Raw genomic sequence first — 21813 nt, 5'->3', positions numbered from 1 at the left:
TTAGAAAAATGTTTCCAATAGACGCCACCACACGGGACTTATGGCAAACGGTCCCTAAGGTGGAGGGAGCAGTTTCTACTTTGGCTAAGCGTACCACTATCCCGGTGGAGGATAGCTGTGCCTTTTCAGATCCAATGGATAAAAAATTAGAGGGTTACCTTAAGAAAATGTTTGTTCAACAAGGTTTTATATTGCAACCTCTTGCATGTATTGCGCCTGTCACGGCTGCAGCAGCATTTTGGTTTGAGTCTCTGGAAGAGACACTTGAATCATCTACACTAGATGAGATTACACTCAAACTTAGAACCCTTAAGTTAGCTAACTCATTTATTTCAGATGCCGTAGTACATTTAACTAAACTTACGGCTAAGAATTCCGGATTTGCCATTCAGGCACGCAGAGCGCTGTGGCTAAAATCCTGGTCAGCTGATGTTACTTCTAAATCTAAATTGCTTAATATACCTTTCAAAGGGCAGACCTTATTCGGGCCCGGTTTGAAGGAGATTATCGCTGACATTACAGGAGGTAAAGGCCATGCCCTGCCTCAGGACAAAGCCAAACCTAGGGCTAGACAGTCTAATTTTCGTTCCTTTCGTAATTTTAAAACAGGAACAGCATCAACTTCCTCTGCACCAAAACAGGAAGGAGCTGTTGCTCGCTACAGACAAGGCTGGAAACCTAACCAGTCCTGGAACAAGGGCAAGCAGGCCAGGAAACCTGCTGCTGCCCCTAAGACAGCATGAATCGAGGGCCCCCGATCCGGGACCGGATCTAGTAGGGGGCAGACTTTCTCTCTTCGCCCAGGCTTGGGCAAGAGATGTTCAGGATCCCTGGGCGTTAGAGATCATATCTCAGGGATACCTCCTGGACTTCAAATCCTCTCCCCCAAGAGGGAGATTTCATCTGTCAAGGTTGTCAACAAACCAAATAAAGAAAGAAGCGTTCCTACGCTGCGTACAAGATCTTTTATTAATGGGAGTGATCCATCCAGTTCCGCGGTCGGAACAAGGACAGGGGTTTTACTCAAATCTGTTTGTAGTTCCCAAAAAAGAGGGAACTTTCAGGCCAATCTTGGATTTAAAGATCCTAAACAAATTCCTAAGAGTTCCATCGTTCAAGATGGAAACGATTCGAACAATTTTGCCCATGATCCAAGAGGGTCAGTACATGACCACAGTGGATTTAAAGGATGCTTACCTTCACATACCGATTCACAGAAATCATTACCGGTATCTAAGGTTTGCCTTTCTAGACAGGCATTACCAGTTTGTAGCTCTTCCATTCGGATTGGCTACAGCTCCAAGAATCTTCACAAAGGTTCTGGGTACTCTTCTGGCTGTACTAAGACCGCGAGGAATTTCGGTAGCTCCGTACCTAGACGACATTCTGATACAAGCTTCAAGCTTTCAAACTGCCAAGTCTCATACAGAACTAGTATTGGCATTTCTAAGGTTGCATGGATGGAAGGTGAACGAAAAGAAGAGTTCTCTCTTTCCACTCACAAGAGTTCCCTTCTTGGGGACTCTGATAGATTCTGTAGAAATGAAGATTTACCTGTCAGAAGACAGGTTAACAAAGCTTCAAAATGCATGCCGGGTCCTTCATTCCATTCAACACCCGTCAGTAGCTCAATGCATGGAGGTGATCGGCTTAATGGTAGCGGCAATGGACATAGTACCTTTTGCACGCCTACATCTCAGACCGCTGCAATTGTGCATGCTAAGTCAGTGGAATGGGGATTACTCAGATTTGTCCCCCACTCTGAATCTGAATCAAGAGACCAGAAATTCTCTTCTATGGTGGCTTTATCGGCCACACCTGTCCAGGGGAATGCCATTCAGCAGGCCAGACTGGACAATTGTAACAACAGACGCCAGCCTTCTAGGTTGGGGTGCTGTCTGGAATTCTCTGAAGGCTCAGGGACTATGGAATCAGGAGGAGAGTCTCCTTCCAATAAACATTCTGGAATTGAGAGCAGTTCTCAATGCCCTTCTGGCTTGGCCCCAGTTAACAACTCGGGGGTTCATCAGGTTTCAGTCGGACAACATCACGACTGTAGCTTACATCAACCATCAGGGAGGGACAAGAAGCTCCCTAGCAATGATGGAAGTATCAAAGATAATTCGCTGGGCAGAGTCTCACTCTTGCCACCTGTCTGCAATCCACATCCCGGGAGTGGAGAACTGGGAGGCGGATTTCTTAAGTCGTCAGACTTTTCATCCGGGGGAGTGGGAACTTCATCCGGAGGTCTTTGCCCAGATACTTCGACGTTGGGGCAAACCAGAGATAGATCTCATGGCGTCTCGTCAGAACGCCAAGCTTCCTCGCTACGGGTCCAGATCCAGGGATCCGGGAGCGGTTCTGATAGATGCTTTGACAGCACCTTGGACCTTCGGAATGGCTTATGTGTTTCCACCCTTCCCGATGCTCCCTCGATTGATTGCCAGAATCAAACAGGAGAGAGCATCAGTGATTCTAATAGCACCTGCATGGCCACGCAGGACTTGGTATGCAGATCTAGTGGGCATGTCATCCTGTCCGCCTTGGTCTCTACCTCTGAAACAGGACCTTCTGATCCAGGGTCCATTCAAACATCAAAATCTAACTTCTCTGAAGCTGACTGCTTGGAAATTGAACGCTTGATTTTATCAAAACGTGGTTTTTCTGAGCCAGTTATTGATACCTTAATACAGGCTAGGAAGCCTGTTACCAGAAGGATTTACCATAAAATATGGCGTAAATACTTATATTGGTGCGAATCCAAGAGTTACTCATGGAGTAAGGTTAGGATTCCAAGGATATTGTCTTTTCTACAAGAAGGTTTAGAAAAGGGGTTATCTGCTAGTTCTTTAAAGGGACAGATTTCAGCTCTGTCTATTCTTTTACACAAACGTCTGTCAGAAGTTCCGGACGTTCAAGCTTTTTGTCAGGCTTTAGCTAGGATCAAGCCTGTGTTTAAAACTGTTGCTCCGCCATGGAGTTTGAACTTAGTTCTTAATGTTTTACAGGGTGTTCCGTTTGAACCCCTTCATTCCATTGATATCAAGTTGTTATCTTGGAAAGTTCTGTTTTTAATGGCTATTTCCTCGGCTCGAAGAGTTTCTGAGTTATCTGCCTTACATTGTGATTCTCCTTATCTGATTTTTCATTCAGACAAGGTAGTTCTGCGTACTAAACCTGGGTTCCTACCTAAGGTGGTCACTAACAGGAATATCAATCAAGAGATTGTTGTTCCATCTTTGTGTCCTAATCCTTCCTCGAAGAAGGAACGTCTGCTACACAATCTAGATGTAGTCCGTGCCCTGAAATTTTATCTACAGGCAACTAAGGATTTCCGTCAAACGTCTTCCCTGTTTGTCGTTTATTCTGGTCAGAGGAGAGGTCAAAAAGCTTCGGCTACCTCTCTCTCTTTTTGGCTTCGTAGCATAATACGATTAGCCTATGAGACTGCTGGACAGCAGCCTCCTGAAAGAATTACAGCTCATTCTACTAGAGCTGTGGCTTCCACTTGGGCCTTTAAGAATGAGGCTTCTGTTGAACAGATTTGCAAGGCTGCAACTTGGTCTTCTCTTCATACTTTTTCCAAATTTTACAAATTTGACACTTTTGCTTCTTCGGAGGCTGTTTTTGGGAGAAAGGTTCTTCAGGCAGTGGTTCCCTCCGTATAAAGAGCCTGCCTGTCCCTCCCGTCATCCGTGTACTTTTGCTTTGGTATTGGTATCCCAGAAGTAATGATGACCCGTGGACTGACCACACTTAACAGGAGAAAACAAAATTTATGCTTACCTGATAAATTCATTTCTCCTGTAGTGTGGTCAGTCCACGGCCCGCCCTGTTTTTTATGGCAGGCTTAAAAAATTTTTGGATTATACTCCAGTCACCACTACACCCTTGGGCTTCTCCTTTCTCGTTGGTCCTTTGATCGAATGACTGGAGGTGACGTAGAGGGGAGGAGCTATATAGCAGCTCTGCTGGGTGAATCCTCTTGCACTTCCTGTAGGGGAGGAGATAATATCCCAGAAGTAATGATGACCCATGGACTGACCACACTACAGGAGAAATGAATTTATCAGGTAAGCATAAATTTTGTTTTTTGTGCTGAGGGCCACATAAAGACTTTGAAGGGCAGGATAGGGTCTGTAATCTGTTGTGTTTGTTTATTAACCTATTGATAGGCCCTTGTATTATTACAAACATGATTCACTATCTCACACTACCCTTGTAGATTTCATATGGTATATTGTATTGTTAGTTTGGTGAGCCTTCGCTTATTGATGGCTTCTGGTAGTTTTCCTTATACTACATGCATATGTGCACACACACTTATTTTAGGACTCCTAATGTCTCATGGGTATATTTGGGGAAGATATTTTGCATTTCAATCTATTAAAGGGACAGTCAACACCAGAATTGTTGTTGTTTTAAAAGATAGATAATCCCTTAATTACCAATTCCCCAGTTTTGCATAACCAACACTGTTATAATTATACACATTTTACCTCTGTAATTACCTTGTATCTAAGACTCAGCAGACTGCCCCCTTATTTCAGTTCTTTTGACAGACTTGCATTTTAGCCAATCAGAGCTGTCTCTATGGTAAATTTACGTGCATGAGCTCAATGTTATTTATATATAACACGTGAACTAATGCCCTCTAGTGGTGAAAAACTGTCAAAATGCATTTAAATTAGAGGCGGCCTTCAAGGTCTAAGAAATTAGCATATAAACCTCCTAGGTTTATCTTTCAACTAAGAATACCAAGAGTACAAAGCCAAATTGGTGATAAAAGGAAATTGGAAAGTTGTTTAAAATGACATGCCCTATTTGAAACATGAAAGTTTTTTTTGGAACTTGACTGTCCCTTTAATGTATGCACTATGTAGTCTACTCACCTCTTATTCTTTGTCGCATTTATATCCTATTCTATTGATAGATTTTTATATAAATTTATTTTTTCCCCAATAAAGTATAATACAAAAGCTGTTGTGTGCTACTATTTCTAGTAACTTGATATCCAATTAGGTTTTCACCTTGCGTTTAGATACATTGCAACCTGCTCCGCTCCTATACAAATGGAGAACGTTACCCATTGAGAGTAACTTGCGAGCTGTTTGAGCTTTGTCACATGGGGCAAATAACACGATGAGTTAAACGGTTTGAATAGGGAGCTGTTTTTCAAAAAACAAATGTCAGGGGCTCCTGAAGTGAACGTATATACAGAAACTGACGCGCTGATGTATCTATCATTATAGTATAAGTTACGATGTTAAACACACATTGATGTTACAATTTGAAATGAAGTTATTGTGCCCTCTGAGCGAATCTTTAGCTTTTTATGCAATCCTTTGTTTGTAAATAAAGAGCTGAAGCGCACGCACCATTCTAGCCATAGTGACCGCACAAATCTAAAGGTTCTGTTGATTTCTCATTGTGCAGAGAGTTTGGAGCACTCACCCCCCTAATCACATAGTGACAGCGCTGGAACATCTTGCATTGGAAGCACATCAGCAGCTGAGAAAACATCAGTCAGCTTTTGATGAAGACTCGAGTGATAGTTCTAAAGAAGATTCCGAGCTTTATACAGAGTTACAGGAGTCAAAGGAGCGCTTAAAGACCAGGTAACAGGCGACTCGTGTAGACTGACCTTGTAAACTAGGAATCAGCGTATAACTGAAAGTGCTAATAACATTAAAAATTAATTAAATACCCAGCAGTAAACACCTATTATTCCTGTTAGGGAATGCATGTGTTGCTCATAGATATGTTTGCTATCAAACTTTTGATTTATAAAACCTTTTAATGATCTGAAAAGTCACTTTAAAATTGTCCTTTAACTTTTAAATTGTGCGCATACTTTTACCAAGCTTTAAAAACGTTTAAAAAACTTCTGCAGTGTTTATTGGGTTATAGTATATCTCAACTTGCAGTGTATATCTGGTGTATGAAACTTAATCGCTTGGCTTCCAGATAAGGCTGCAGCATAAGATAAATCAGAACTGTTAATGCAACAGGTAGCTGATACAACACAGTGTTGCCAGTATAGGGGAGACATTGTGAGATCCTATAAATTAATTTGGGGCACCATTTCTCGGGACCTGACTGGGTGCAATGTGTGACTGAATCTGTAGGAAACAATGAAATATTCTGCAAACACGGTCTAATTTGCAGATTTGAAGATATGCTCACTATCATTTGGTTTCATACAGAGTCAAGTTCAGGTATTCATTATAAATACTATTGTGATAAACCTACAGTTACACGGTGCTAGTGGCTGCTGGCAAATTGTCCACAGAAATAGGTCTAGTCCCTATCACAATGATTTAAAAGACTGTAAGGAAATAAACGTCTATATATTTGGGACAAGGGAGAGAGGAAGAGTACACAGAACCAAAAAGAGCTCCTAGTGCAGCGTGTCACATAGAAATCAAACAGATGCGCACTCACATGTTATACCCTCATTGGTATGAGGTATATGTCAGACATGTTCTCCCACTTGTCCCTGCGGTATCTGTAACTGCTGTCCCTTGTCTGTGGTTCCCAAGGAATCCCTTTTTCCGGTTTCCAAATGAGGGAGATGGATTACAGGAATGAGAAGAAAACACCTGGGACAAAAACAAGTGTTTGTTTTACCAGCAAACCGTAACCAACAGTGTCGCCCACATAAAAACTCTCACTAAAGTGTTTGATTGCACAAACGGCTGCTTTTTAGCTACCTAACACACCGCACTACTGTGCATGTGAATCAACGTCACGGAAGGTGTCGAGCACAAACGGCTGCTTTTTAGCTACCTAACACACCGCACTACTGTACATGTGAATCAATGTCACGGAAGGTGTCGAGCACAAGCGACTGCTTATTAGCTACCTATTACTGCTGTACCTGTGAATCAATGTCACGGAAGGTGTCGAGCACAAGCGACTGCTTTTTAGCTACCTATTACTGCTGTACCTGTGAATCAACGTCACGGAAGGTGTCAAGCACAAGCGACTGCTTTTTAGCTACTTCTCTAGTGAGAGCTTTTATGTGGGCACTACTGTTGGTTACCGTTTGCAGGTAAATAAAAAACACCACTAGTTTTTATCCCAGTTGTTTTCCTCCTATTCCTGTAAGGTTAACGCAAGTCGTGTCTGTGTGTGAAGTTTCAGATTAACCCCATATTTTCTGCAATTGGATTTTGATTGCCAAAAACTGCAGTAGGAAAAGCTTTTCACTGTCATTTTGTTAACCCACTGAGAGGATTTAGCAGCATACTCTCAGGAAATGGTCACTCTTGCACAATGATCGCACACTAACCAGTATCTTCATTCTCCATGATTAGTTTTGGGGCATTTGTAGGACAATATTTTGTAGTCACTATTACCAGGCCAGATCGTTAATGCACTTTTAAACTATTTTCTCACCTTCTTTTGATTTCGTATGGTATAGCTATATTTTATCTGTATTATTTCCTAAAAGAAGGTATAATGTTAATAAATATCATGCACCTCACTGTTATTAAAGAATTCCGGAGACTAGTGACTCCTGACATCAGTTTGCCAGTATACTAATCCTAGTTGAATACCTCTTTAATGGGTGATTTGACTTATTTAATGCTGAGCTCTTAAACTGTGCTTTTACACCATTTGTTTGACCCCCTCCTACTACATACAATTGTATTAATTTATTGTGCTCATGTATAGTGTAGTACTCAGTCTCATTTACTTTGTCTAGATCTCTCCGTGAGGATGCACGCCAAAGTCTTGCAGGTGCTCTGCCGTCATTCAACAGCCTTATGCAGGTCAGATTCTTTATTTAACATATGTGATGCTGTTACAAAATAAACTTCTTTGACTAAGAACTGCATATTCTGGGCGGGTGTGTGTGTTATTTATTTATATATAGTGTGTAATATATATATATATAATTACAAAAAACAAAATGCAAATGTCAGTCAGATGGAACAAGAAGGGATGATACACAGAGCTGGGAGGTAGCATGAAAAGGTGTAGAACATCAGTGATTACCTTGGAAAGGCTGGTACTAGTTAATCCTTATAAAAGAAAAAGCAATTCCTGTCACTCTATGGTTGGTGTCAATAACATAATAAATGTGTGAAATATCAGAACTCCTTAGTATCCATATCATTTCCCAAACGCCAGTTCAAAAGATAATTTAAGCGCCCAAAGAAGCTCAGAGCATCCACTATGTGGATTGAGGGACTTCACTTGCTCCGGTGACCCTCGATTCAGACAGCAAACGGGCAGACGCAATCCGCTTACGGTTTTACTTGTCGAGCTGCACGGCTCCCATAGCACACATGCTCTATGCTCCCAGCGGGTCCACACAGAGTCTCCAACACGTGCCTCTACTTCCAGGTTTAGTCACAAGCCAATCAGGGTAAATTCAATGCGCTGAAAACTAAGCGTCACAAAGCTGAAGCACATACATATACTGGTCCCAGGGAAAAAAAGGGAAAACAGGAAAAAAGAGGGACTCCTTGTAATCCACAAGTAAATGAAAAAAGAGAGGTGCATCACAGGAACAGAGTAAAAAGGAACTTTTAATCTGTTGGAATAAAAATTTATTTTTATTATTTGGAATCCAGGAATCCTCTCTTTTTTTTCCATTTACTAGTTAATCCTTGTTATGCTTGTTGTCTCTCTGGTTACTCAGTGCCTTATTCTCTCTTTATGAGCAGGAAGGATGGGCAGAAACCGTCCAGATCTGCACTCAGATGCGTCTTATACAGAATCACACACAGAAGTTGTCGGATCGTTTAGCAGAACTAACTCAGGAGGCACGGAAATCTCTGTCTGATGGAATTGCGCTGTCTGCACTATCCAGGTACACAAATAGGTGCATTGCAAAAGACACATGATGATGATGATCACAAGAATTGGCATGACTCTCCCTAATAATAATATACATATCTGCAGCATGATGCAACTTAAATATGAAGCATGTTAACTTGTCACTAGGCAATTGTGTCTTTAATGGGACACTCAAGTCAAAATAACCTTTTATGATTCAGACAGATCATGTAGTTTTAAGACTCTTTCCAATTTACTTCCATTATCAACTTTTGCAGTCTTTTTATATTCTGTGGAACAAGATCATACTGAGCATGTATGTGCACAAGCTCACAGGGTATACGTATACTAGTCTGTGATTAGCTGATGTCTGTCACATGGTACAGGGGGCTGGAAAATGGGAGAAAAAAATCTACTGCTTATTTGAATTTGGGTAAGCGGTTATTGCATTGTCTTTTTACTATGCACTTGTTAATTATGTAATTATACTGCATTTAGTGGTCCTTTTTTAAGTCAAGCAATACTGAAACATATGTATGAACTAACATTGCTTTCACTCACAAGTGTTAACATCCTTAACATATTTTAGAGGTGCCTCAAGTTTTGGTCTGCTAGATCTTTTCTAGGGTTGCACGATACCATTTTTTCAAGACCGAGTACAAGTACCGATACTTTTTTTCAAATACTCGCCAATACCAATTACCGATACTTTTTTTTATGTCATGCAACACTTTACCAAGCACAATACAGACTAATGATTTAAGATACCTTCTATATAATTATGAAGAACTGTAACTCAAAATACATTATGAAATACAGTAATAAAACAGTTTTGATTGTCACAAAGTTCATAGAACATGTTTATGAATAAAAATGTTACAATAAAATATATTGATAACAATACATAACATGTAAAATCACAACCAACCAAAGTGCAATACTGTAAAAAAATATAACAGTGCACTTTTTAAACACGGGGGGAACAACACTATGGGCTAGATTACATTTGACTGGTAAGCTTTACCAATGCTATCATTATATGTCAAACTCCATTAAAGTTTATAGAGTTGGAAATGGTAACAGAGCATTGGTAAAGCTTACCAATCAAATGTAATCTAAATATAGTCCTATATTTGTAATATGAGTGTTCATAGGAATTAACTTAATTTTTCCTATGAACACTTCCTGCAATTATATAAGCTAAGGACAGGATTGGCCTACCAGGATACCAGGAGATTTCCCGGTGGGCTGCAGCAGCTGGGGCTGGAAAGCTACAATTTAAAAGGGTGATTAATGGATGCAATTGGGTTGTAGGGCTGCTATATAACATCAATCTGACATTTGTATTTAATACAAAGTAATATAATTTAATTCTGAAAAAATAATAGTGAAGGAGTGTCCCAGTAATACCCTTTGAGAAAAATGGGGATGTGCATTCTATCGACTCAACGGAAGATAGGGCTGGTCTTCATATTTTTCCAGGGCTCCTTTTTATTCCCAGTCCAGCCCTGGCTAAGGATGTTCCTCAGAGTACAGTATGTTTTGAGCATAATTGTACAAGATAAGAACTAGCAGTATTACAGGCAATCTAGCAATTAGAATAGTTTTTCAAAAGTTAGTGGCAAGTTCTTATTAAGGAACAGAAGCATCTCTGCATGTTCCGCTATAAGTCTGTTTCTGCTATCAGTAAGGACGTTTGACTCTAAGCTGAACAGTCTTTCACTTTCCACACTACTGCATGGAGCAGAAATATATTTTTCGGCCATTTTAGCCAGAGCGGGAAATCTCAGTTTATTAACTGCCCAGTACTTCAGTGGTTTGTCTGAATGAGGTACAGTGATCTCTCCTACAATAATACAAATAACAGCAATTTGTATTGGCAGAACAGAAGTGAACATTTTTTAGTTAAAGGGACAGTACACTGTAAAACATTTTTTATATTAATGTAATTACAATGACTTGTTATACCAGCTGCAGAGTATAAAATATTTGAGAAATTACATTTTCATGCTTATTTGTGTATATGAAGTAGCTGGTTTTGTCCTCTGAAACCACAGCCTATTACAATGGGTTGAACTTAAAGGTGATATCAGATCTCATTATGTTATAACTTTATGTACACAGGTTTGCTTCCTTATCTTATATTTGTCTGCAACACCATAGCTCAATACAAAGAGAGAACAATTGAAAATTATCATTTTATTACTTAACTATCCTGCATCCCACTGAGAGTGTAACTTCTGCTGGCTATGTTTACTTAGGCTTGTCGATAGCGTATACTCCAGTATCAAAACTTTCAGTATAGGTAGCTATACCACAGACTAAATCAGCCATTTCAAATGCTGAAATAGGAGTAAAGGAGCTACTTGTAAACAATTTAATACACTCTAGCAGGTAAAATGGATAATTGAGAATTAATTTAAAGGGGAGAACATTTTTGGGTGAACTGTCCCTTTAAGTCTCCACTCCAGCTTAAAATTAAATGGGAACATGGAGTTTGAAAAAACGCCACAAGATGGCGTATGGGTAGAAAGTGGAGGTATCTGTTTAAGTATCGTAGCATTTTCACGAGTACAAGTACTCATGCAAATACTTGGTATCGGCACTGAAACTAGTATCGGTGCAACCCTAATCTTTTCTGTATCAGTAAACTGCAGGAAATAGAAGACAGAAGCGCCACATGGCCCAATATTGTAGAGAATCTTTGAATTTATAAAGGTGTAATTATTACACTCACATGAACTATGTCACCCCTAGGGGTGTAGATGAAACAGTCTGGGATCAAAAACAGTCACCCAGAAGACCGACCTCCGGTGGATGTGTAGTATTATTTGTTGAAGCACCTCCCTTGGTGCTATAGGGGCAAACTGGGATCAATCTAGTCACCCAGTAGACTTGATCACTGGCATCCAGGAACTCTCAATGGTCCATAGACAGGTATAAGGTATAGCTGGTATAGCAGGCAGCAAGTGCTAAGTAAAATAACTTTATTTAAAAGGTTAAAAATTGTAGCAATGCGTTTCTCAGCCACCAGTGGCTGTTTCATCAGGCTTCAATAAAGTTAAGTAGTATAAAAAAGCAAACACTGCACGGGCAATCAATAAAGTTAAGTTATTTTCCTTACCACTTGCTGCCTGCTATACCATCTATACCTTATACCTGTCTATGGACCATTGAGAGTTCCTGGATGCCAGTGATCAAGTCTACTGGGTGACTAGATTGATCCCAGTTTGCCCCTATAGCACCAAGGGAGGTGCTTCAACAAATACTATACATCCACCGGAGGTCATTCTTCTGGGTGACTGTTTTTGATCCCAGACTGTTTCATCTACACCACTAAGGGTGACATATTTCATGTGAGTGTAATCATTACACCTTTATAAATTCAAATATTCTCTACAATATTGGGCCATGTGGCGCTTCTGTCTTCTATTTCCTGCAGATTACTGATTCTGGGTCGTGGCCTTGATCCTCTACAGACAGCTGCCGGATTGTGTCTTCTCATCTATCTACATTGAAATTATTTACAGTTTACTTAAGGACTTTTTAGTTTCCTTGTTTATTTTCATCATTGTTTTTAGTGATTTAGTATCACTATTGTGTATATTGATATTATCTTTCATCTATATTTTCTCACTGTCTTTTATTATATTTTATTATTATTGTATTTTACCAATATTTATTATCACTTTGTTTTACCATTTAAAATACCATTACACGTAATAAGCCTATCACCATTTTTTCTGTATCAGATCATATTTGCTTCTCCAAGAGACGATACTGTTTTAGGATTAACTTGAAAACAAAAGTAATAAAATCCAGATTAGCCTAGAAATAGCATTAGTAATAGAGACATTAATCCAGCAGCCAGTAACTGGCATCTTACCCAGTGATGGTTCCTCTCATGAACCATTTGCAGCAGGTTGGGAGCTGGGGGTGACGCAGAAGGTGAAGACTTCAGTATAGCACAAACAAACCATGTGCAGCTCAGAAGCATTGAAGCGGTGTGTAGTCTAGTGCTCTAACTTTATATATAGACAGAACAACATGATTAATTGTACTGTATTAAAATGCAGCATCACTTAAAGGGACATTTAACACCTTGTAATTACAACGTTTGTATTGTCGTGCTGTAGATTAACACAAGTAGTGTGAGGTTTCAGATTAACACCATATTTGCTGCAATTGTTTTTATGGTTTGTCACTGTCATTTTGTTAGCCAGACGGGCGTTCTTTTGCAGTATGTTATCATATCGGCTCTGCTGAGGCCAATTCTACACATAGATGTATCACGGTTAGGCTTCTGAAGTCTGCGGTTTTGCTCTGCTAATTCTCAGAATTGAAACCCCCCACAATATTTAGAGGTAAATTACAGAAAAGGGGGGAAAATGGTTAAAGGAATAGAAAAGTCAAAATTAAACGTGCACTATTCAAATTGAGCATATCGTTTTAAGACGCTTTTAAATGCACTTCTATTTTCAAATGTGTTTTGTGGTCTTGGTATCTCTTGTTGAAAAATATGGGCATATCCTATACTAGTGGGAGCTAGCTGATTGGTGCCTTCACACATTTGTCTCTTGTGATTGGCTGACTAGATGTGCTCAGCTAGCTGTCAGTAGTGCTATGCTGTTCCTTTAGCAAAGGATAACAAGAGAAGGAAGCAAATGTAGAAGTAAATTGGAAAGTTGTTTACATTTTGTATGTTCTGTCCAAATCATGAAAGAATAATTTGGGGTTTCCTGTCCCTTTAATGAATAAAAACTTTGCATAATTAAACATTTTCTTCTACAAAACTAAGGTTCTTTGTGTCCCTTTTTAGTATCTTGTGCACCTACAATGCCTACAGTTAACATGTGGGGGCGCTGTTGTCCTGTCTGGTTAAACGGGAAATGATTCTAGGGTGAAGCCAGAAAGGGAACTGTCTAAATGAGGTTTATCTGTTGCTCTTGACAGCTTATACTGTTCAGTCTCTCTAGTCTTAAGGTGGAGCCTGTGTGTTAGTAACAAGGTTTCATCATTTGTTACAAAACTAATGTGATGTTGTTTGTATATCTGACATTGAAAGCAAGGGCTGTGTGTTTATTTATTTGTAACCTAAACTGTGCTCAGTATTGCTTTAAATCATGAGACGTATAATCTTTTACATTTTTTTCAATTCCCATCTTCTTGTTGTTTTTTTGTAACTCACACACAGTATAGTGTTTATACATTTGTTAGTAAATTACTATGATCCATTTCCAAAGCTCTAGGTGTCATTTTTCAGTTTTTCCGCCTGAACCAGTAATTTATCTTGATTTCCTCTGTTGAAATGTACCGCCTTCCCATGAGAACATATTGAGGTAGGCTCAGGAGCGTGCATGTGTCTTGAGCACTTTATGGCAGCGGTTTTTGCAACAACATCTGTATCGCTGTTATACATATAGGGCCAGGTTACAAGTGGAGCGTGAAATATTGTTTTTAATGAAGCGATATTTGCGCTCCACTGCGTAACACCAGCGCATGCTAATGTACGCTGGTATTACAAGTTAACAGCGCTCCACTTGTAATCTAGCCTATAGTGTTCAGGACGTGCACGCTCTTGAGCATACCATGGTATGCTCTCATGAAAAGCCACCAAGGGAAACTGTAAATTACCTGTATGAAGATCATTTTGACGCCATATCCCCTGCAAAGGGATTAAATACATTGTTAAATCTGCTCCAGAGCAGCAGTGCACTTCTGGGAGCTAGCTGGCTATGCACATATGCATCTTGTTATTGGCTCAGCAGATGTTCAGCTGTAGCGCATTGTTGTGCTGTGCTGACTTAAAGGAACAGGAAATCCACAAATTTTATTTAATGATTCTGATAGGACATACAATTTTAATCAACTTTCAAATTGTATTCTATTATCTAATTTGCTTCTTTCTTCTAGTATCCTGTTGTTGAAAATACTACCTAGGTAGGCTCGGGAGCTGGCTGCTGATTGGTGGCTGCATTTATATAACTCTTAACATTAGCTCACGGATGTGTTCAGCTAGCTCCCAGTAGCGCATTGCTTGTCCTTCAACAAAGGATACTAAGAAAATGAAGCACAATTGATAACAGTAAATTAAAAAGTTGTTTAAAATTGTATGCTCTATCTGAATCATAAAATAAAATTTTGGGGTTTCCTGTCCCTTTAATTTATAGGGAAGCAACAGTGTGGTAATAAAATAGCTCTAACACATTAGAGCATTTACTACTTTTCCCTCCCAAGTTTTACGTCCCTTTAACTATGTGTTTAACCCTTTTACAGGGGTTTACCAGGAGCAGCTTACTATTTTATTTGAATTTCCCTTTAGTGTTGGAGCTTACAATTAGAGAGTTCTACAGCTGTACAGTTTATAATAATTTCCCCTTTGGCTAGATGTTTGTCATTGCTGTGACGCTCAGTAATATGGCGCTTAGCTCCCGTCAGTCACCAGAGGTTTTGTTTTTATGGGAGAAGTCTGCAGCGTTACCTGGGGATATGAATATGTAGTCTCTCTCGCCTTCCCTAGGACTGCATTTGATGTGGAACTACAGTCTGTGGCCTTGGGAGGTTTGCGTGATGCACTTTTACAGGAATGCCGGACTTTGCAGGATGAGGCTGTGGCCATGAGGGTGGAAGTGAAGCTACTAGATCAGCTTAAGTGTAACATCCAGCATTCTTATCTCATTATGGTATGAGCAGCAATGAGGGGAACTGTGTACGGTTCGCTATTGGAGTTGTAACTGGTGCATGACTTTGTGTTATAGGTAAACAAGCAAAATCTGATACAAATCCTCATCACAGGAAACAGTGCCCATAAATCCCAACTCCGACGCAGCACCACAGAGGTAAACGCATAAGACATTTGTACTGAAGTGCTGGGAATATGCGTCACATTAAAGGGATATTAAACACTAAACAAATGCTCGATAGAGTGATTCATTCAAAGAAAAGATTAGTCTGAGAATAACATGTAGATGTTTTTTTGTTTTTTTTACTATCGGTTTAAATATTGACAAAATAAGTTAAGTTTTGGTGTCTGTAAAACAATGGGAGCTGCCATGTTGTAACTTAAGTTACTGTCTGCTGTGGCCAATTAGAGACAGTTATAAATAGGTCACTAGAGTGTGCAGCCAATGGTTGTGGGGAATATAACAGTGTTCTGCACTTCCATTTCTAACAGGAACTAAAAAGCTCTCAATTTCAGAATAGGATTACAAGAAAGGGGACAAAATAAGTAACGAAAGTCCCTTTTAATGACAAGTGTCATTTCTGTAATCGTACTAATATTTTTATTTAAGGTGCAGAACTACATACAGGAGAAACTGCTGCCACAGCCGCAGGAAGTTATGCTCGAGTCACAAAGACTGCAGGACTCTGTCCAGAAAGAAGTCAAACATTTTACCGCCATCTCCCTTTCACAACTGCTGCGCATTTGCGTTGATGGGTAGGTTTAGCATTTTGTAAAATATGGCAATTTCATTCTAACACTCTCAAATATCTGGAAGTGAACAACTTATAAATGTCATCTCTTGCATTACTGGGTAGATAATTATGTGTTTCTCCTGCAGAGGGAATTGTTCTCCCATTCAGGACCTCTCTATCAACCGATTCTCTAACACGCACTGCCCTTACTATGGTGTATTCAAGGGGATTTATGAAAGCATTGGCCTCTCTCTTTACAAGGTAAATTTATTCTGCTTCCCACTGGCTTTTAGATTTAATAAAGGGATATGAAACCCACAAATGTTCTTTTGTGATTCAGACAGAGCAAACCATTTTAAAAAACGTTTTCAAGTAAATTGCACGTTCTATCTGTATCATGCAAGAAAACAAATTGTGTTTCATGTCCCTTTAACTAAGCAAATTCCAATTCACCCTTGGCACAGAAGCTCCCATCCCTTTGGTGTATGTGATGTTTGGTACACGTTGCTGCTTAATGGATGGTTCAGTGAATGTCATGCAGAAATGTTTTTAAGTTTTTGCATTCTACTAACCATTTTCACATTTATCCAGGTTCCCCCAAGCAATCCCCATCCCAAAACTTGCCCAGTGATATTTCCCTGCTTAGTAGGGCTTTAAATTAAAAATATTCCAATGATTGGCTCTACCTGACAGCCATGTGAGTCGTATACGGTGTAAGAAAATGAGCTGTGTCCTCTGAATAAATGTTCCAAAAGGCAGCAGTTTACATTGCCCAATGATAAAGCCATCCTTGCTTTCTAAATATGGTGAATCCTAATGGCAATGCAACTTTAAAAAAAAAATTGTTCCAAGTTGTAAGACTTAAAATGTCGGTAAGATCCACAGCACCATTGACATAGACTTTGCATAAACTCTCTACATCTTAATATGTCACCTTCCCCTTGAATGCTTATAATGAGCTGTACTTTTTCAAGTTTATTTTCCCTTCAATCAAACACTTGTTAATAAGTAACCTCTCTTCCTCTAATGTCTTACACAATGACTTTCTCGTCTCCCAGGCTCCAGAGATCACTCTAAGCCATGTTGCTGATATGAAGAAACAGATGTTTTTCCTGCGCTCTCAGCTAAGCAGCCACAGTCAAGCAATTAGCAGATTACATCTCCGTCTCAGAGAGCATCAGAATCCTGACACCACCAGTGAGGAGACTTTTTGTGCTAGTTTTGTCTCACGGTCTTTACAGTCTTGCTTGGTCCTGTTGTTCCTATAAGTTTTGCTATCTGTAAAATACTTGTTTTATGGCATTTATTATTTCAGAGCCACTGTCACCATTATTGGATTATTTTTCCAATCGGCACATTAGAAGGATTCTGTACAGAAATGTATTATTTTCAGATGGGTTCAAATGAATATAGTTTCCCTACAAAATAACTACCTCAAACTCTCCCATATCACAAGATTTGATCGGTCAGAACTGATCTTAATTGCTAAATATTTAATCCCTATGAGTAACCTGCTCTCACGGGCAGCCAGTGGGTTTATCCCTAATTGTATGCATTATTTAGATTTGTGTGGACCGTATTGCAAGTTCTATATGTTTTTAACCCCAGTTAACAGACTTTGTTTTCTACAGCTCTTCTTCAGCAGCTGTCTACTCACTATGCTCAGCAGATCGACCATTTGGTGCCAAAACTCCAGCACCTGATACAACAGTGTAAAAAAAGCCAGGAATACGGAAAAGAGGTTCAAGCAACCGTGTCAGACTGGTTAGTCCCATTTATTAGTTTTCATTACCTTCACCCACTGGCAGAGACACAGATCTGTGGAATTGCTGCTTGGGGTGGGGAGTTCTGCACTTCTGGATTAAATGTGGAACTATTTAACTTTATAATACATTGTTACAAAGTGCAAACTTACAAGTTGTGTTTATTGCATGGTGATTGGGTTAATTGGATCCTATTGACGTGTCTAAGATTGAAAAGTTTGCTGCAGGGATTCCAAAAATGTTGCTTAACTTGTTACATTTATTTTACTATTTTATCATTTTGGATAGTGTTAGGGTTAACCCTTTGCTTCCATTGCTAAGTTTTGTAATTGAACTTTGTCAGCAAAGTCATCATCCTGATTTTGTACTAAACCACAGTATAATAAACATTCTAAGACATTAGAACATTTCTAGTGGAACCCTATGAACCGGACCCCGGTGTATGGCACAACCTGTGGTCTTAGGCTCCTGTGTGACTGTTGTGTGCAACTAATAGAGCTGCACATCCCTGTAACTGTCACGTCATGTGTTTTATGTGCACTGCAAAGCAAAAAGAGCCAAGTGCCTGCATTTCTACATAGATTGGCTCTCAGGTCTGGGTTTAAAGGACTGGGAAAGAATACCTTTCCTATCTTGGATGTGAACAACATCAAATATTCATGTAAATATGTCCTTTAAGGGACATTAAACACTTTGAGATGGTAATATAAAATGATAAATAGTGTATATATATATATATATACTCTGCAATATACTTTCATTATTTATTTTGTCCCCTTTTCCTGCAATTCCATTCTGAAATTATGAGCTTCCTGTTAGAAATATAAGTGCAGAACATTGTTATATTCCACACAGCCATTGGCTGCACACTCTAGTGACCTTTTTATAAATGTCTCTAATTGGCCACAGCAGAGAAGGTGACCTAAGTTACAACATGGCAGCTCCCGTTGTTTTATAGACACTTAAACTTTACACTTAATTTGTCAATATTTAAACATCTAATGAAACTTTAACAAATACATCTACAAGTTATTCACAGACTAATCTTTTCTTTGAATGCATTTTTCTATCTAGCATTTATTTAGTGTTTAATGTCCCTTTAAGCTTTGTAGACGTTTACATTTTTATACTTCACTAGCTGAGAATACATAATGTAATACTAATGACAGGAGCATGCTTGAAAGTCAGAGTAATTGTATTTGCTACAGCAACGTCTGAAATAAGGTTTTTAGAAAATAACATCTTTTAGAAGCCAAAAAAAATCCTTCTGTGCCTATTGAGATAAAACTTATAGAGATTATTGTTTAATTGTTATCTTTTCTTTGTACTGTGAGTGTACGAGCTGAGCTGAGTGTCTTACCAGTTTTTATTTTGGTCATGTAAGATAAACTATATATACTGTGTGTGTGTGTGTGTGTATATATATATATCATACTCTGTACATGTACTGTATTATATTTTGTTTTGCTTGCTATAAATATGTTGTACTCTTTCCCCGCCCCAAATGAGGGTGGGATTTCTGCTTATAAGGTTGTGCTTTTAGATAAGACAGTTTGTGGCATCTCGTGCACTGGTTCAATCTCTGCCAATCACTTCCCTGCACAGGTGGGAGCAACCGGCCCAGATGTGTCTTCCTTGGGAGACGAGAGAGGGTCTAACCTTCCGTCAGTGGCGGGACAGATGGACAGTCGCCATGACAACCCTGCAGACAGCGTCGAGGAGCTGATCCTTTACATTTCAAGATTAATTTTAATGTCAGAAAAGGGGCATCTCATACATTTTATATAAAGCACATGGTGAGATTTTAGGGGGGAAAAACAGGTATATGTCTACATAGGCACCAGAGATCTGTGTACAACACAACACTTTAAGTCTTTTGTACATATATAAATTTGTACATCTAAGAAATCAAAACTTTTTTACTCAAGTGTGGTGGTTTTTGTATCATTGTTTTATTTTCTTGAGCAGTGTCATTGGTGACAACGCTGGCCCTAATACTGTGAATTGAACAAAAATATTAGAACTTTTACATTTCTGCCAAATCTGTATATAATTATAGGTTGTATACAGAAAAGGAAACTTCCGCTAGTCCTAGACGTGTAAGATATTAGGCGTGCGTATCTTTATAGTTTGAGTGGACTAGTAACTTTATATATTACATTGTACCCTGAGATATAGGGCGGATAGCAGATTACATAGCGATGTGTTGCGAGGGTTTTAAGTTTTAGGAGTATTTAACCTGCAATTTATGGAAATCAGCAGCTGGAATCACCAATACAAACTTTAAGTTGTTGTTTACAAGTACAGTTCTGCACTTTCACAATATATACATTACATATACACAATCCAGTGCTGTGTGGCAATATTTGTCTTATGAAATAACTGCTAAACAAAGGTTTAATTACAGTGTATTTTTTTATTTATTTGTAAAATAAATAAAAAGAGCTTCCTAGAATATAGCATAAATAACCCCTTTACTAGTAGACAGTTCACTGTTACTAACATCTGTTGCGTTCAGCAGATTACATTCTAGGGGTTAGTTGTTTGATGAATTAGTCATGTTAGGCACTTTAACTGTCCCTTTAAGGGGATATTATGATGCAAAAGTGACATGCTCCAATTTATTAGTGCATGTGCATTTTACATAACTAATCCTAGCTAATTGTTTTTGTCTATGTGTTTAACCTGTTTATGGGGCCAAAGTCCCATTTGGAAGCTGAAACCATTGCAATTCCCTAGCAGAAAACAGCTGGTGGTTAAGGGCTGTGTAATTGTTGCTTCTGATTGGCTGACTGGCTGTGTAAGCTTGGTCTCTGCAATACTTATGGCTCCCGAGTAGGCTCTTAAAGGGACACTGAACCAAAATTACTTCTATTATCAATCTTTCTTCATTCTCTTGCTATCTTTATTTGAAAAAGAATGCATCTAAGCTTTTTTTTGTACAGAACTCTGGACAGCACTTTTTTTATTGGTGGATGAATTTATCCATTAATCAGCAAGAACAACCCAGGTTGTTCACCAAAAATAGGCCGGCATCTAAACTTACATTCTTGCATTTCAAATATAGATAACAAGAGAATGACGAACATTTCATAATAGGAGTAAATTAGAAAGTTGCTTAAAATGTCATGCTCTATCTGAATCACAACAGAACAAATGTGGGTCCCTTTAATCTCTTTACAGGGCTAAAAACATAGGGTCAGTAAAAAATGTAATTCTCTAATGAATTAAAATATTTATTTTTTGCATTAAAAAGTGTAAATGTTTTGTGACTAAGGTAACCGCATACACCTAGGTTATCTTTACTAAAACATATAGCGTTGCTTTTTACTTTCACTGCTTTCCTGTTTCCAATACTGAACACACAAAGGAGATCTTATGCTATACAGAATGCAATGTTGTTTAGAGCACATCAGCACTGAGAACATTGTCATATCATTGGTTACTTTGTGCCTCATGTTGTATAGAAACCAAACCTCATTGTCTCTTTGTGTATTAGTTTTTTTATAGAACAACTGTAGTCCCATCCTGCACGCTAAGCACCTTATCCTAAAGAAATAAAAAAATCATTGCAATCAGGTCTCATTTATTTCTGTGAATTTCCTTTTTTTTTTTTTTGTATGTTTACTGTCATTTATTTAATAATTCTGTTTTGGTCTTTTTTAGATTTTGACCCGAGGAGCACTGTAAACTAGATGAATAAATGTCACATTATATATACAGGTTTAGTGACATTAAAGGGAATTAGAAACTAAGGTTTGATTTTGCATATCAGCAGTTTTTAGACCTTATATTTTTTTTCCATGACAAGAGAAAAATGTAAGCTGTATATTTTGATGTTGGA

The 21813-nt window shown here is 38.8% G+C and overlaps 1 protein-coding gene across 1 annotated transcript in view; it reads left to right on the top strand.

Annotated features, from left to right (window-relative positions):
* The window catches only part of HAUS5 (HAUS augmin like complex subunit 5), a 62566-nt gene extending 41022 nt beyond the window's left edge, over window positions 1–21544 (top strand). Inside the window, exons 11-20 of the mRNA XM_053690174.1 lie at window positions 5437–5618; window positions 7712–7778; window positions 8679–8824; window positions 15311–15473; window positions 15549–15629; window positions 16083–16228; window positions 16353–16467; window positions 17265–17403; window positions 17838–17970; window positions 19575–21544. Coding sequence (XP_053546149.1) covers window positions 5437–5618; window positions 7712–7778; window positions 8679–8824; window positions 15311–15473; window positions 15549–15629; window positions 16083–16228; window positions 16353–16467; window positions 17265–17403; window positions 17838–17970; window positions 19575–19695 — 1293 coding nt within the window. The 3' untranslated portion in view covers window positions 19696–21544. The remainder of the gene's footprint in view (window positions 1–5436; window positions 5619–7711; window positions 7779–8678; window positions 8825–15310; window positions 15474–15548; window positions 15630–16082; window positions 16229–16352; window positions 16468–17264; window positions 17404–17837; window positions 17971–19574) is intronic.
* Window positions 21545–21813: the final 269 nt, after the last annotated feature.

The sequence above is a fragment of the Bombina bombina genome, chromosome 8, assembly GCF_027579735.1.
Source record: "Bombina bombina isolate aBomBom1 chromosome 8, aBomBom1.pri, whole genome shotgun sequence".
NCBI classification, from domain to species: Eukaryota; Metazoa; Chordata; class Amphibia; order Anura; family Bombinatoridae; genus Bombina; species Bombina bombina.
Note: the sequence above shows the minus strand (reverse complement) of the source record. Positions and strands in the feature narration are given on the sequence as shown.